The sequence below is a fragment of the Plasmodium gallinaceum genome (genome assembly GCF_900005855.1).
Source record: "Plasmodium gallinaceum strain 8A genome assembly, contig: PGAL8A_v1_130, whole genome shotgun sequence".
Taxonomy (NCBI): Eukaryota; Apicomplexa; class Aconoidasida; order Haemosporida; family Plasmodiidae; genus Plasmodium; species Plasmodium gallinaceum.
Window position 1 is genome coordinate 424,786 of NW_021628289.1, and position 16,812 is coordinate 441,597.

General features: G+C 18.3%; 4 protein-coding genes across 4 annotated transcripts; 2 read left to right on the forward strand and 2 right to left on the reverse strand.

The window, feature by feature from the left end:
- Positions 1-725: 725 nt before the first annotated feature.
- PGAL8A_00460400 (conserved Plasmodium protein, unknown function) lies at positions 726-2,573 on the forward strand (the record flags this gene model as incomplete). The annotated part of the gene is made up of 6 exons (XM_028673368.1): positions 726-744; positions 891-989; positions 1,132-1,164; positions 1,236-1,274; positions 1,440-2,234; positions 2,326-2,573. 6 exons carry the CDS (start codon positions 726-728, stop codon positions 2,571-2,573), a joined length of 1,233 nt encoding a protein of 410 aa, XP_028529827.1.
- Positions 2,574-4,792: 2,219 nt separating this feature from the next.
- On the forward strand, positions 4,793-7,219 carry PGAL8A_00460500 (acyl-CoA synthetase, putative; the record flags this gene model as incomplete). The annotated part of the gene is made up of 1 exon (XM_028673369.1): positions 4,793-7,219. The coding sequence occupies one exon, from the start codon at positions 4,793-4,795 to the stop codon at positions 7,217-7,219; it is 2,427 nt and encodes an 808-aa protein (XP_028529828.1).
- A 2,413-nt stretch (positions 7,220-9,632) lies between these two features.
- On the reverse strand, positions 9,633-11,156 carry PK2 (protein kinase 2, putative; the record flags this gene model as incomplete). The annotated part of the gene is made up of 1 exon (XM_028673370.1): positions 9,633-11,156. One exon carries the CDS (start codon positions 11,154-11,156, stop codon positions 9,633-9,635), a length of 1,524 nt encoding a protein of 507 aa, XP_028529829.1.
- A 3,163-nt stretch (positions 11,157-14,319) lies between these two features.
- Positions 14,320-16,611, reverse strand: PGAL8A_00460700 (HD superfamily phosphohydrolase protein, putative; the record flags this gene model as incomplete). The annotated part of the gene is made up of 1 exon (XM_028673371.1): positions 14,320-16,611. The coding sequence occupies one exon, from the start codon at positions 16,609-16,611 to the stop codon at positions 14,320-14,322; it is 2,292 nt and encodes a 763-aa protein (XP_028529830.1).
- Between the last annotated feature and the right edge of the window lie 201 nt (positions 16,612-16,812).

The following is a 16,812-nucleotide window of genomic DNA, read 5'->3' on the forward strand; positions in this document are numbered from 1 at the left end:
AAAAAAAAAAAAAAAAAAAAAAAAAAAAAAAAATAGGTTTATTAGATAAATAACATGATAAAAACAAGTTTTTTTTAAATAAAAAATTTTTAAAAATTTAATAAAAATTTAATTAAATAGAAATAAGTTATTATTAATTTACATATAAAAAGAAAAAAAATTTATACATTGTATTATTATGTGCATTTAGATAGATGCATTTCATCCGTATATATACATATATTACAGAACTCCATTCTTAAATATTATTAAAAAAAAAAATTACAAAATGCACTAGTATTTGAAAGTATATCAATTTAAATGTTAAAAGAGCATCTGTTCATATAAATGTTGATATAAATATGGTTTTTTGAAAAATTCCTTATACACATAAAATATTATAAAATTTTAAAATCTCATTACAGAATATTCTATTTTTTTTTTTTTTTTTAAATCTAAATAATTCTTAAAAAAAGAAATCGATAAATAAAAAAAATATAGAATTCTTTTTTATTGTAATTATTATGCCTTTTTTTTTTTTTTTTTTTTTTTTTTTTTTTTTTTTTTTTATTGTTTATTATAAATGCTTATCGATGAATTTAAACAAAAACATTTTTAATTCGTTTTATCGCGTTGTGCGAAATAAAATATTTGTATAGAAATAATAAAATTATATGATTTTATATCAAGGAGATATATATATGTAAATTTTTTTTTAATTATAATAAAAAGAATTGATGTAAATTATGGACAAATTAAATAGAAGTAAAAGATTAAATTAAAATATAAATTTATGAAATATATTTTTGTAAATTTTATTAAATCTTTTATGAATTTTTTTTTTATTTTCCTTAATATTTTTTACATATAAAAAGATCTAAAAAAACTTATTTATTTTTTTTTTATTATAGATGATATAATTAGAATAAATGTTGGCGGAAAAATTTATATGACTACACTTAAATTAATTTGTCGATACAAAAATTCACATCTATATAAAATTGTTTTTGGTATAATTTATGAATGAATATATTACAAAAATTTTCTTTTTTTATTAATACTTTAAATTTTATTATAGAAATATAAAAAAAATTTATATATATATATATATATATATACATATATTTAAATATTATTATTTTTCTTTTTTAGAAAAGTTAAAAGAAATACAAGATTATGCTACAAGTAAACATCATTTTAATATTTTATAAATATTTCTTTTATTAAAAAATTTATTTTTATTTTTTTTTTTTTAGATGATTTTAATAAGAGAGAAATATTTATAGATAGAAATGGTATGTTATTTTTATAAAATGAAATTATATTTTTAGTTATAATAATACTGTTATTAATAATTTTTTTAAAATACATAATTATCTAAAGTCAAAATTATGTAATTAATAATATATTAGATATTCTTATATAAATTTATATATATATATGTATATATTTACGTATAGGAAATAGATTTGAATACATTTTAGATTTCTTAAGAGATGGTGTTCTTATATGTGAAAATGATATTAACCTTTTAACAAGGATACTAATAGAAGCAATATATTTTAAATTATTTTCTTTAATTAAAATTATAAAAAAAAAAATTTCTTTGTTATATTCAAGTATGGATAGTATTATAAATAAAAAAATTTTAAAAAGTATTATTAATTCAATAGAAAAAAAGGGAAAAGTAAAAACAGTTAGATTGAAAAAGTTAACAGAGGATGTTTCTGAACATAGTGAGTTAAAATATTTTAATTTTAAAAAAAAAAAAAAACATCGTATAAATTTTCTAAATACTGTTAATGTTGTAAATGACGTAGAAAAAGAAAATAGCAACTTAAACGAACATTTAGATGATAAAATAAATATAAGAAACATGAATACCATAAATTCAACAGAAATTTATAAAAACAAAGACGAAATAATGTTTAATAAGAGTGTGAATTTTGAAGAGAACATTACGAATAATGAAAATAATATAATGAATATGAATATTAAAAAAGATGAAAAAAATAGTAGTAATGGAATATTGTATATGAATAATGCAAATACAAGTGATGAATATAATATAACAAATAATTATTTAAATAAAGGAGAAAAAATATATAATAAAAATTATATTTATAGAAATTATTTAAAAAATGATAATAAAGAAGATAATTTCATACCATTAGAAAATAAGAAATTAAAAAATATAGATAGTAAATCTGTTTCTTTTTCTGAAAATAATAAATTTTTTTTATATAATAATAATGGTTAGTTTCTTTTTGTTGATATTTATTAAAAGTATATATACAATTAATATATATTAATTTATATATAACTTTTTTTTTTTTTTTTTTGCAGATATTTCAGCATTTAATGATGATGATCAAATAAATGAAAATTTTAGGAAATTTCATTATGATATTAATGATACAAATCATACAAATTATAATAATAATAATAATTACAAACATAATAACATAAATAAATCAAAAAATCATATTTTAGTATATTCGGAAATAGATGACGTAGAAGAAACATCACATTTTCCAATTGTATCAAATGTAAATTTAGGAGAACAAATATTTAGTACAACGGTTGATTTTTAATCCTATCTTACTACTTTTATTAAACATATTTTTATTGTATATATATATATATATATATATATATATATATATATATATATATATATATTCCTCTTTTTTTATTTATTTTTAAGTAATAATAAAACTCAATTCTGCAAATCACAATGCATAATAATTACTAAGTTTGCACGGGTATACATGCATATGTAATTATAACATGAAAGATTAACTTTTCTTTTTTCTATATTTTATTTTTATTTGAATAAAAAAGTGTTTAAGTTTTTATTATTTTTATTTTATTATTTTATTTTTTTTTTTTATGAATAATCAGGGAAATTGTTTAATTTTTAGATTCTTTTTTTTATGTTTTAAAATTTTTAGAAAGATGCATTGATAAGTTTTTTTTAAAAGAAAAATAAAAAATTTATATAAGTAATGATAATAAAACATATTTGTTCTAATAAAATACAAAATAATTATATATATATATATATATATATATATATATATATATATATATATATATGCATATTGTCTAATATTTTTAATGTTTTCACCTGTAAAAATAAAGCAAATATTTTTATCTAAGAATTAAATTAAAAGATATATAAAAAATCCCCCAATAATTATTTTTAGGAAAGTTTAGATAAACCATCATACAATCTTAAAATTTAAAAAAAATTATAATAAACAATTTAATTAAATTTTATATATTTTTAATCACATATGTTAAGCGTAATATAGTTTAAAATATGATAGACTTTTCTTTTAATTAAGAAAGATATATATAGTTTTAAAAAAAGAAAACATATAATTACAACATGTAATTGGTTAGTGATATTTAAAGAATAACAGATAAAGAGTTGCATAACTTTTATATAGTACATTTTTCTTATTTTAATGAAATTATGTTTTTTTTATTTTTCAATAAACTTTAATTATAGAAAATGTTAGTTTTTTCATTTACGATTTATCTTTTTTTTTTAGTATTTCCTTTGAACACTATTTACTATAAAAATATTAAAAACAAAAAAATAAAGAATATAATATGTCTTAATTATAAAAAAAGCAAAATTATTATGAAAATATGAATAAACTACTTGTTGACACTGTGATATATATGTATTTTGTTTATCTATTAATTATAAAGTAAATCTAATAAAAAGGAAAAAACTTTTAATATTTAAAAAAAATTAATGAATAAAAATTTATAAAAATAGGGTTTAAAAAAAGTATTTTTCTTTTTTTTTTTTCTGGACAAAAAAAAAAAAAAAAAAAAAAAAAAANTTTTTTTTTTTTTTTTTTTTTTTTTGGACTTTTGAAAAAAAAAAAAAAATTATAAATATTTTTATACTTGTGCACATAATAAATATAGTAGTGTAATAGAATAAATTTGTTTTATTTTTTTAAAATGGTTTTTTATATATTCATATTATTATATATATATATATTTTTTTTTTTTTTTTGCATATAATAAAAAAATTCAGATAACCTCTTGATATATTTGTAAATTTATAAAATACACTTTTATATATATATTAAAAAAATTAGATTAACCTTGTCAAATTATTTTATATTATTATTATTTTTTTTTTTTTTTTTTTTTTTACATATAAATAGGAGTTAAATGTATAATTATAAGAAAAGCATTGAAAAAAGCTATAACAAAGGCATATTAATTTTTATAATTTTTTTTTATTTTATTCAAAATTTTGTCATATTTAATTTTTATTTTAGGTTTTATTTTTTTTTTATTTTTTTTTTTTTTTTTTTTTATATTATAACTATTATCTTTATTATATAAACTTTTTTTTTCATCTTCATTATAATATTTTTTTTTACATTTATTGATATTTTCATCAATGAAAATAATTATTGATAATATAATTTATTTTTTTTTTTTTATATGTATATATTTTCTGTGTATCATTTTATATGTATTATTTTAATCATAATATTTTGTTAATTTTTTTTTTTTTTTTTTGCTAATTTATTTTTATTTTTATTTTTTTTTTCTTCTCCATCTTTTTTTTTTCTCTCTATTTTTCCATTTTATACTTTTTTTTTTTTTTTTTGTAGTAATATTATTATTAGTATATTATTACTATTATTATTATTATTACTAATAGAATTTTTATATGTACGTTTATTTTTCTGATAATTAGTAATAATTTTTTAATTATTATAATAATTATATTCATTTTTATTATTATGTTTAATTGTGATAAATTAAAAATACGATGGATGCTATAAAATTGAAAAATATCATATATAAATTTTTAGAGAATGAAAATCAATTAGATTTAAATTACGATATTAATGATGATCCAACATACTTTGAGGAGATAAAAGGGAGTTCAAAAAAAAATTCAAGTAATATATATAGACCACGTAATTATGAATTAAATAGAACATTAGAAAAAATTAAAGGATTCTTAGATGTAGAAATGTCATCTAAATACGAACTTTTCTGTTTCTTTTGTAAATATTATTATAATAAAGAATTTTTGGGAGAAAGAAAAAAAGAAATAAGGGATAACGAAGTAGTATTGGGGGAATATACTTTTAAAACTTATGAAGAAATAAAAAATGAGGTAGAAATATTTGCATCAGCTCTTTATCAATTTGAAGAAATTGAATATAATATTTTTGATGATAATGGAATACATAATAAATTAAAAATATTAGGAATATGGTCAAAAAATAGAATAGAATGGTTTACTACTGATATGGCATGTTCTGCTATTGATTTTGTAACTGTTCCAATTTATGATACTATGGGAATAAATTCAGTTATACATATTTTTAAAATAACAAAAATGAGAATATGTTGTATTGAAGCAGAAAAATTGGAGTGCTTAATAAAAATAAAAGATGAATTAGAGAACCTAAACATTTTAATTATTTATGATGAATGGAGCTTAAAAGAAGACTTAAAAAAAAAAGCTAATGAAGCAGGATATAAAGTATATTTTTATAAAGATCTAATTGATAATTATAAAAATAAAAATATTATTCCTCAATATTATCATTATGATAAAACGTTCTCAAATGGACATAATAGAAATAGTAGTAACGAAAAAAACAATAGTGATGATAATAAATTATCGACAAATAATAAGGATGATTTCAATTGTGAAAATAATTATGTAAATAATATCAGTGAAAAAAAAAATAAGATAAGAAAAATGTCTAATGAAAATGAGGAAAAGGAAAAAATGAATGATAAAAATGATGAAGAAAATATTATTGAAAATAATCGGGAAGATATTAATGAAAAAAATAATAATATTTCAAAAAACAATATGGAGGAAATAGATGAAAATTTAGTAAATAATATTAAAAAAAATAAAAATAATTTAAATAATGTGTGTACAATAATTTTTACATCTGGTTCATCAGGTACTCCTAAGGGTGCTATGATAACACATTACAATTTTATTACATTTATACAAAGTTATTTAATTGATTGTAATAGATTAGGTTTAAAGAAATATGATATTATTTTTAGTTATCTTCCTTTAGCACATGTATATGAACGTTTTATTGAATTCGCTGTTTGTTTTTTTGGTGCAAAAATTGGATATTTTTCTGGTAATGTGAAAGAGTTATTAAATGACATGAATGAATTGAAACCAACATTTTTAATAACTGTTCCTAGAATTTTACAAAAATTTCATGATAATATTATGGAAGGTTTAAAAAATAAATCTTTTGTTACAAGAATGCTAGTAAAGACAGCAATAAAAAATAAGAAAAATATTTACTTAAAAAATTCCAAGAAATTTCATCATAAAGTTTATGATTTAATTTTACAACCAATTAGAAATAAATTTGGGGGAAATATAAGAACACAAGTAATGGGTTCATCGTCAATGGATAGAAATAAACTGATTGATTTGCAAATGATTTTTTCATCTCCTATAACAGAAGGATGGGGAATGACTGAAGTGGGTATTAGTTTTTTACAAAATCGATTTGACAAGACAAAAGGAACAATTGGGGGTCCTTTTTCTAATGTTGTATTTAAAGTAGTTAAAGTTGAGAATATGAAATATAACCCGAAAGAATATCCTAATAAAGGTGAGTTATGTATTAATGGTAGTAGTATTATGGCTGGCTATTTTAGAAATGAAGAACTTAATAAAAAATCATTTGATGAAGATGGATTTTTTTTTACTGGTGATGTTGTAGAAGTAAGTGAAAAAAATGAGTATGTTAGAATTATTGATAGAGCTAAAAATATCTTTAAATTAGCACAAGGAGAATATATAGAACCAGAGAAATTGGAAAATATATATTCGAATAGTTTTTATATTGATAACATATTTGTTCATGGATATAGTTATGAAAATGAATTAGTTTCTATTATTGTTCCTAATGAGAGTAGTGTCCTTGATTATGCTAAAAAAAATAACTTGAATTTACCATATGAAGAATTACTAAAATCTGATGCTATTCATAAACTTTTTTTTGAAGAACTCTTAAATATTTCTAAAGTTAATAATCTAAATGGAATTGAAAAAATTCGTTTGTTTCATTTAACGCATATTCCTTTTTCTATATATAACAAGCAACTTACTCCAACACATAAAATTGTTAGAAATGTTATTCTAAAGGATTATGAAACTATTATAAATGATCTATATGAAAACAGAAAAAAATAATTTTATTTGTAATTCCTTTTTTTTTTTTTTTTATTATTTGGTATTTTTCTTATATATATTATTGTGTATATGCATTGTTATTTTATTACATTTATATTTTACTAATTATTACATCTTTTTTTTTTTTTTTTTTATTTTCATTTAAAAAAAAAAAAAATAAATAAGACTTTTTTTATTAAAAAGGGATATTTCTTTTCCATAATTTTTTATTTAAATACATACTCTTGTTATTTCAATTTTAACTTTATTATATACAATGTTAAATTCACTAACTTCATATTTTTGTGATAATGTGCAATTTTTTCTCTTTTTTTTTTTTTAATTTGTATTTTAACAATAATTTTTCATTTAGTAAAATATGTATCGTTTTTTCATTATTCGTTAAAAGTTATACATTACTCATGTAAATTGGCACAAAGCTTTGCTGTAAAATTATCATATTGTCTTATGAGGATTGACTGAGTAAACTTTATGATAAAAATAATGCATATATGTGTAGAAAAATATTTGAAAATATATTATTTTGAACTTTTGTAAAATTTATATGAAAAATATCAAAATTGAATAAAATAACAAAAATTATTAACCTATGAGTAAACTACACTATGAAAAAAAAAAAAATAAATAAAATAAAGATGGAATAAAAAAGCAAACTATATTATCTATTATTTATGTAGGAAAATAAAGCTATTCTAATTTTATTTTTCTAATAGATGTAAAATGAAGTTTTTGCTTTTCTTAATCTTGTCATTCTTATTATATGAGAAACATGTTTCTAAATTTTACACAAAAATTAGTAAATAATATTAGTGGAAAGAAAAATCGTATTAAAAGGTAATATGTAAAATATTCTAAAATACATATTTTTTATCTGAATGTCTTTTAAATTGAAAACATTTATTCTGGTTTTTAGAAATGTATGTTTTTTTTTTTTTTTTTTAATTTTTAGAAATTAAAAATTTTTAAAATTTACTGAAATTATTAGAAGAAAATTAAAAAATGTTGAATTATGTATTCCATTACATTTTTACGTCAAAAAGTCTTCAAATTAAGTGAAATTATTAATATTAATTTATATATAAAATATTTTTTATAAAATAAAAAAATAAAAGTAGATAATTTTAAGTAAATTAAAATTTTAAAACAAAATAAAAATTGCATAAAGAAAAATTAACACCTTTTTAATATAAAATTTAGCTATTATAGCTGTACATTTAAAAAATAAAAACAAAATAAAAAATAAAAATAAAAATACATGACGTTTTCAAGTTTGAATTAAATATATTTATCCTAATTTTTTTTTTTTTTTAATTAAAGCAATGTTAGAAAAAAAAATATGTCAATTTAAATCTGGACATTACATTATCAATGCATATAAAAATGTATTTTTTTTTTCAATTATATGCCTCCATCAAAATGTTAAATATCCATGAATTTTTAAATATTTATAATCTTGTATGACAGACATATAATTAAGAATAATTTTAATTATGTGAAAGAAGCTATAAAACAAAAAAAGAAACATATATTTTGTTACTATCATTTATGTTTTACAGTTATGTTAATTAAAATATCTTATTTAAATTATTTCTTGAAAAGAAATATACATCAACAATTTTCATATTTTTTCGAAACATAATGTTCTTCTTTTATTTAATAATTTTTAAAAATAAATAATTTTATCATGTTTAATTTGTCTTCATTAAGTTTAAATACTAGAGTATATATAGTAAACCAATTTTCTTTGAACAACGATTATTTATGCAAATATTAAAAACCTTTATTTTCTCTATGATTTGTTTCTTTATCTAATAAATATACATTTTAATAATAAATAATTATTATTTACTGTTATTTATGTAAAATTCGAATTATTGAAATTCACATATTATCAATAAGTAATAATTTTTGTAATTATTTCCGTAATTTGAATTTTGTAATTCGTAATGTGTATTTAGGAAATATATTAAATACAGAATAACATTATTTTTAGTTTCTGAAAAATCTATAAAAAAGAAAGAGAATAAAAAAAAATTTATTTAATACTTTTTAAAATTAGCAAAAATTACATTTTTGGTTATAATAAAAGGTACTTCATATACTCATAAATAAATTTTTATAATTTTCTATTAATTTGAATTATTTTTAATTATAATATACTTTTAAATAGTTATATTCTTAAAAATAAGAAAAATATTTTAATAAATTATATATTACTTTTGTAAAATTTTTTTAATATATTATTTTACCTTTCAAGATTTACGTATACACTTTCATATTTTATTATATATATATTTTTTTTTTTTTTTTATAGAAATAATCTATAAAAAATGTTTTGATATATTGTGTTATATTAAATATAGTCGGATTCTTGAATTATTTTTTTAAATATTTAATAAATTATAGTTATAATTTAAATTAATTCTTTATTTTTTCTTTTTAATTGGTTATATGATATTAAAGATGAAGAACGATTTGGAACAGGATAATTTCCATGTAACACAACAGTTTCATATTCATTAGAATTTGAAAGATACATATCATAATCTTTTCTATTTAAAGAAATAGAACCATTGCTACTCTTATTTTTAATAAATTTGTCCGAATATTTATCATCAATTTTTAACATCGTATCAAAATATTTTTTATAATTTTTGTAATTACTTCTACTATTTTTGCGTGAAATAGAATTATTATTGTTATTATTATTATTATTATTATTTTCAATATTATAATGTTTACATTTTTTACATAAATCCTGTTCTACTACTTTTTGAAGGATATTTTCTTTATTTTTAAGATCGTTAAAATTTGCCGTTATATGCATGTCGGTAAATTTTGGCAAAAACCATGGGTGTCCTAATGCTTGTAAAGCAGTACATCTATCATCCGGATTTTTGCTACACATCCACAATATAATTTCTTTTACACTCTCAGATTTATTTAGCCAATGCTTTGTGTTAAAGCTTATATGGCATCTCATATTTTTTTTAAAAATTTCTTTTACATTATTTCCTCTGAAAGGAGGATAACCACATAGTATATTAAATAAAATAACACCTAAACTAAATATATCAACCTTTGTACCATAAGAAGCATATTTCAAAATTTCTGGAGCAACATAACCTGGAGATCCACATCTCATATTCATTGAAGGGCTATTCAAGAATGAAGCTAATCCAAAGTCTATTATTTTTAAAGAGCTTGGATCGTTTGGGTTTTCAAGCATTAGATTCTCCATTTTTAAATCTCTATGCACAACTCCGTTAGAATGAAGAGCTTCTAAAGCTATTAAAATTCTTTTAATTGCTTTCTTTGCAATTTGTTCTGGATAAGCTCCATTATTATTTAGATATTCAAATAATTCTCCACCTTTTAAATATTCCAAAACCAAATAAACATATCCTTCTTGTTCATATGCTGAAATTAATTTTATGATATATTTATGCATAACTTTTCTTAATACTTCTATTTCAGTATATACATTAGATTCTTTAACTTTAGATTTATCTACTTCTTTAACTACAACTCTATTACCATAAAGTATATTTGTACCTATATAAGCAGTGGAAAAGCTTCCTTTTCCTATTTTTTTATTTAAAACATATACATTCTTAAATCCTAAAATAGGATAACCGAGCATATTGAAAAATTGGCTCATTTCGTTATATTCCTCTTTACTTCTGCATTGAAACTGATATTCTTCGTTTGATGTAATTATATGGACACAAGGTCCTATTTCTGTAATATTGTTAATTATACGACATCCTTTCAAAGGTACAGTAAACTCCGGTTTTTCTTGATACATAGAAGTCCAACACAATAAATATGGATTTTTTTTTTCATCATATATTAATGACACATGTGATGCAGCACCAGTTGCTAACGGAAATTCTATTCTTTTCCCTTTAAACAGTTGATGATATCTTTTTTCCATGTTTTATGAAACAAAATATAATCTTAACAATCTAAAATGAACATGTACATAAGTCAACTTTTTTACATGTTATAATTTTTTATAAACATAAAAAATACATGGGAAAATCGAAATTTTTAAGAATAAAAAAACAAAAGTAGTGTATTAGAATTTATATATGCTAAGATATAAATTAAAAAATCAGTCAAATTAAAGTAACCTCTATAAAAAAAATAAAATATAAATTAACTATACAATCAAATGTAAATTTTAAAATTAATTCATAAAGGTGACAATAATTTAAAATTAAAACATGTTAAAAACAAAAAAAAAAAAAAAAAAAAAAAAAAAAAAAAAAAAAAAAAAAAAAAAAAAAAAAGAATGAAAGACAAAGAAAATATATATATATATTAATAAAAAAAAAGTCTTATAAAGATATAAACATTATAAAACTACATAAAGTTACTGATCAAACAGTACTAATATATAACCTATATAATAATATAAATATTTAAAAACAAAGAGAAAAAAAGTTCTCGTTTTTAATTTATATACATTAAACAAATAATGTAGATAATAAAATGAATAAGCCAAATTAATTAGTCACTAAAAAAAAAAAAGTTAAAAAAATTTATATATAAGCATTATATATAAATTTTTTTTTATATCATCTTAATATATCATGAAAAGGTCTCTAGTTCCTTTTTAAATTTAATCATATAATTCTGGCATCTTGATCAAATTAACAAATATAAATCTACAATAAAGTGATACTATTCATTTTTTCAAACTTTTATTATGTTTATTATATACTGTATATTTTTCACAATAAATAAAGATTTTAAGTTCTCCAAAATTATAAGTATTTTTTTTAGTTTTGTCTTCAGTTATTTTATTTTTTTTTATTTTATATATAAAGGTTTAAAGTAAAAAATACATATAAACTTCTTTCCATAAACGGTTTTTTTTAATTCACAAGAATTGCATAGAAATAATAAGTGTTTAAGTTTAAAAAGCAATACATTTATATTCTTAAAATTTTATATAAAGAAGTGCAATTTGAAGCGTCACGCTATTTAAAAATTGAAAAAAAAGGAAAATTCACTTATGTAAATAAAATTATTACAGCATTTTTCTTAAAATTAAAAAAACGAATTTTTAATATAACAAAAAAAAAAGTAAAATAAATATGATAAAAAAAAACAAAAATATGTATTTTTAGGAAGTTCAGATAAATAATTTAAAATTAATAAATAATTCAAATAAGTCATTAAAAATATAATTTATTAAAAAAAAAAAAAAACTACACAAAAAAGGGATGCATAGAATTATTAATAAATGCGTCAATATTTATATTTTAAAGCTGTTGTTCATAAGAAAAAAAAAAAGCCTATCTTTTTTAATAAATTTTGGTTTTAGAAATAAAAAATTTTATACATGAGTAAGTCAAATTAAGTAGAATGAAAAAAAAAATTGTGTTGTCAGAAAATTTTTGGTTTTTTTTTTTTTTTTTTTTTTTTTTTTTTTTTTATTTGCACTTCTTGAATTTTTTTATTACTTATAAAAAATATAAAAGTACATAATTTTTTGTTATCTCATTTTTGGCAAATTATTTAATGTATTTTACCTTCTTAAATGAAAAAAAAAAAATTAATTTTAAAAAAAAAATTATGAACCTTAAAATTATATATTAAAAAAAGAATTATGCAGCACATTATGAAAAAAACTTTGAATGTACACCGATTAAATAAATTTCCATTAACATAATTCAAAAAGTACAATAGCTAATGCGAGTAAATTTCATTTGGTAGGAAGCAGCATGATCAGAAAAAAAAAAAAAAATAGCGATTTTTAAATAATTATATATGTTGATTATGTAAAAATTATATGATAAAATATATTTGCCTTACCATTAAATACAAAAAAAAAAAAAAATTATAAAGAACAAATACACTACGATTTTGTCATGCACACATAATAGCTAACCTAATTTTTTTTCCTTTTTTATTTTTTATGAATCCTTGTTATTTTTTATTTTTTTATATGTTATAAAATTGCATGTTAATGAATTTTTTTATGTGTAAATTATTTATCTTTTTGCATACAGAACACACTATATAGAATGCATCAAACACATTAGAACCATTTAGAGCTCATTTTAATCTAAAAAATACACGCAAATTAATATAAAATTAAATTAACAATGCTTCAACAAATTTTCGTATATTTTAATAGTCATTACATTTTATATTGTTATTCTATATTCTCCATGATTAAACTAAGCATATAATTTTCTATTTTTTTTAATATTAATATGATCAAGAATAAGAGTTTTACATGTGTATAATGATTTAAAGGAAATAATGAATTACTATACATGAAGCCATATTAAAAATAATTTTTAATTAAAATTTGACTATATTTTTTTTCTTTTGAATTTTTATTAATGGTGAAAATTTAGCGGAAAATACAGGTGAATTATAATATATTTATAATAAATAATTTCCAGACGCATGTAAATTCAAGTTCTATATTAACAAAAAAAAATGGAAATTTTATTGTTAGTAAGAAACAAAAGGTTAACACATCAAAATATATTTTTAGTATGTATATATTAAAGAATATATGTTTGCTTTTTATAAAAAATTCCAAAATATTATAAAATAGTTTAAATCTATAAATTATAATAAATAATTAAAAAAAAAATATAAAAAACCAATATTTAAGCATTTAAAACAAGTAATACAAAACTTTTTTTTAATTAATAGCAATCAAATTTAAATTAACTATTTTTACTTTTTTATAACTTTTATTAGTAAAAACTAATTGTTTATGTTTTCTTGTATAAAATTCAAAAAGTCCATTATGTATTTAAAAAAAATAAGCCACATTAATATTATAAAAAAGATCATTCTTTATAAAAAATATCTATGTTACTTTTTTGTTTGTGTTTTATTAAAAAAGAAAAAATGTGAAAAAATATTAAAAATAAAATTCAAAAACAATATTTCATATATATACAAATCACAATAATTAATTTCAAATAAAAAAATAAAAATAAATTTTAAATTTAAAAATTTTCATTTAAATAATTCAAGTATTTATTTTAACAAAAAAAAAAAAAAATTATAATTTAATAGAATTTAATTTAAATTATTATTTTTTATTTAAATTTTTAATTATTTTATTTAGATTTCTCTTTTTTTTTATAACAAGGAGAGGCTTTTGAAAAAACTTCATTAGAAATAAATTTCAGATGAGCTTCCTTAGCTAAATGAGCTACTTTCTTATTTTTACAGTACAATCTTACATTACATTCTTCAAAATACCTTGGGTGTGTTCCTCTATATTCCTTATGTGCTATAAATGCTTCTTCTTCATTATCTGAACTATAAAAATAAACAAAATCAAGAGGGTCATTTTTCCCCATTCCATAATTTAAATAATTCCAATCAATGATTATATCATCTGGACTCAATCCATGGGAATATCGAGCAATCTTTTCTTCATTTGTTATTTCTTTTAAATATTTAATTAATTTTGGTTCCGTTACATTAATTTCTGAAATGTATTTATAAGCATATTCTGAATTTCTATCACATATAACAGAGTTAATAAGGTTCAATGAATTTTTAACATTTTCATCGTATTTACATGTTTTTGCTCTTTTTTTAATATCATATATTATTGAGGAATCAGTTAAGTTAAGAAAAAAATCTAAATCATCTAAACATTCAGACCATCTAAAGAAATCATCAGCCAATCGAAATCCATCACATAGCATCAGCTCCATAGCTCTAACTTTTCTATGAGTATATACTTGTTTAAATAAGGAAAACCTGTTCATATAAACTGTCCATACTGGATGAATTTCTTTTACATTATACGTTATACAACCATTAATAGCTGCACTTTGACAAAGTATACGGTTACAATTTAATGAGGGAAGCGTTCCATTTGGTGGAGCAATTGTTGCATCTCTTTGTAAATAATCAAATTTATCGGTATCTAAACCATTTCTATTATTACAAATAATATCGTATGAGGCTTCTATTAAAGAATCTATAGGATCTAAACCAAAAGATTTTTTATAATGCTGTGGTCCAATTATTAATTTTTTTATTATTTTTACATCACTAACATCTAATACTTCATCTTGATCTATTAAATTTTCAACAATGTGTTCTGCAATTTTTTGCGACATAGAAGCATGATTCCATTTGTGTTCTGTGTCATTTTTTTTATAATTAATAAAATAGCTTTCAAAAGTGTGGCTAAATGGACCATGTCCTAAATCATGACATAGTCCGGCTATTTGTACACAACGAAGCATTCTATTTAATTCTCCATGATAAGGAGATAAATTGGATCGATTACACAAATGTGTAAAGTATTTGGCAGATAAAAATCCAACTCCTAAACTGTGCTCAAATCTAGTATGTGTTGCACCAGGATAAACATACTGACAAGCTCCTAGTTGAGATAAATTTCTTAATCTTTGAAAAAATGGATTATCTATAATATTTTTAAAAGTCCACTTATCAAATTCAATGAATTGATGAATTTTATCACATATAGTTTTACGATTTTCTTTATTATTTTTAGTAAAATGCTTATTATATTGATTAAAAATATTGTTACAAAAAATTCTTTTTTTTTTTATTCTTACTATGAAATTAACAATCAAAATAAATTCATAAAGTGAAATATTCATTTCATTTTTTATACATTCAAATTTTTTTGATTCTATTAATTTTTTTAATGATTCTATATTTTTTATATTAAATAATTCAAATTTTTCCAATAAATGTCCTAAATTCAAGTAAATACACATTAATGAAATATCATTTGTTTCAATAATGCTATATATACAATTCGTTAATTTTTCTTTATCGTTATTTGTAATAGGAAACAAACTTATAACATCTAAGTTTATATATATATCAAAATAAGAAAGTGTAATATTATTACTTTTGTTTTCTTTCATTGTTTCATAATACTCATACATCTCTTTTATTTCCATAATGTTTCCATGTTCTGCATTAATCATATTATTATTTTCATGTATGTTTGTAGATATAGTATTTTTAATTACATTTTCCGATAAATCAATAAAATTATTAGAATCTCCATTATTTGTTTTTCTTTCTAGATTATATGCATTATCATCATGGAAATTTACTTTGTTATCACTTTCTTTTTTTAATTTATTATTATTACTAATATGAAAAATATTTCTATAGATATTAACTTTTTGATTTAATTTATTATTTACATCAGCATTTTCAAGAGTATTTTCATTGTAATTGGTAAATTTGAAGAAGGATACTGCAAATATTAAATCATATATTGTTTTTATATTTTTCAATTTAAAAAACTGTAATATTTTATTCTTATTTTCTACTGATATGTTGTGTAAAAACGATTCTACACAAGAATTTTTATCTATATGATTAATTTTATATTTTATGTCCATACTTTCTTGTATATCTTTAAAATATTTGTATTATAAGTAAATGTAATAATTACAATATCATAAAAATAAAAAAGTAGTTTGCTTAAAATACAAAAAGATAAAAACAAAAAAATCCAATATATTTTAAAAAAAGGTAATAATTGTATTATAAAAATATCATATACAAAATATGATATTTTAAATTAAAAATGTAAACATAAT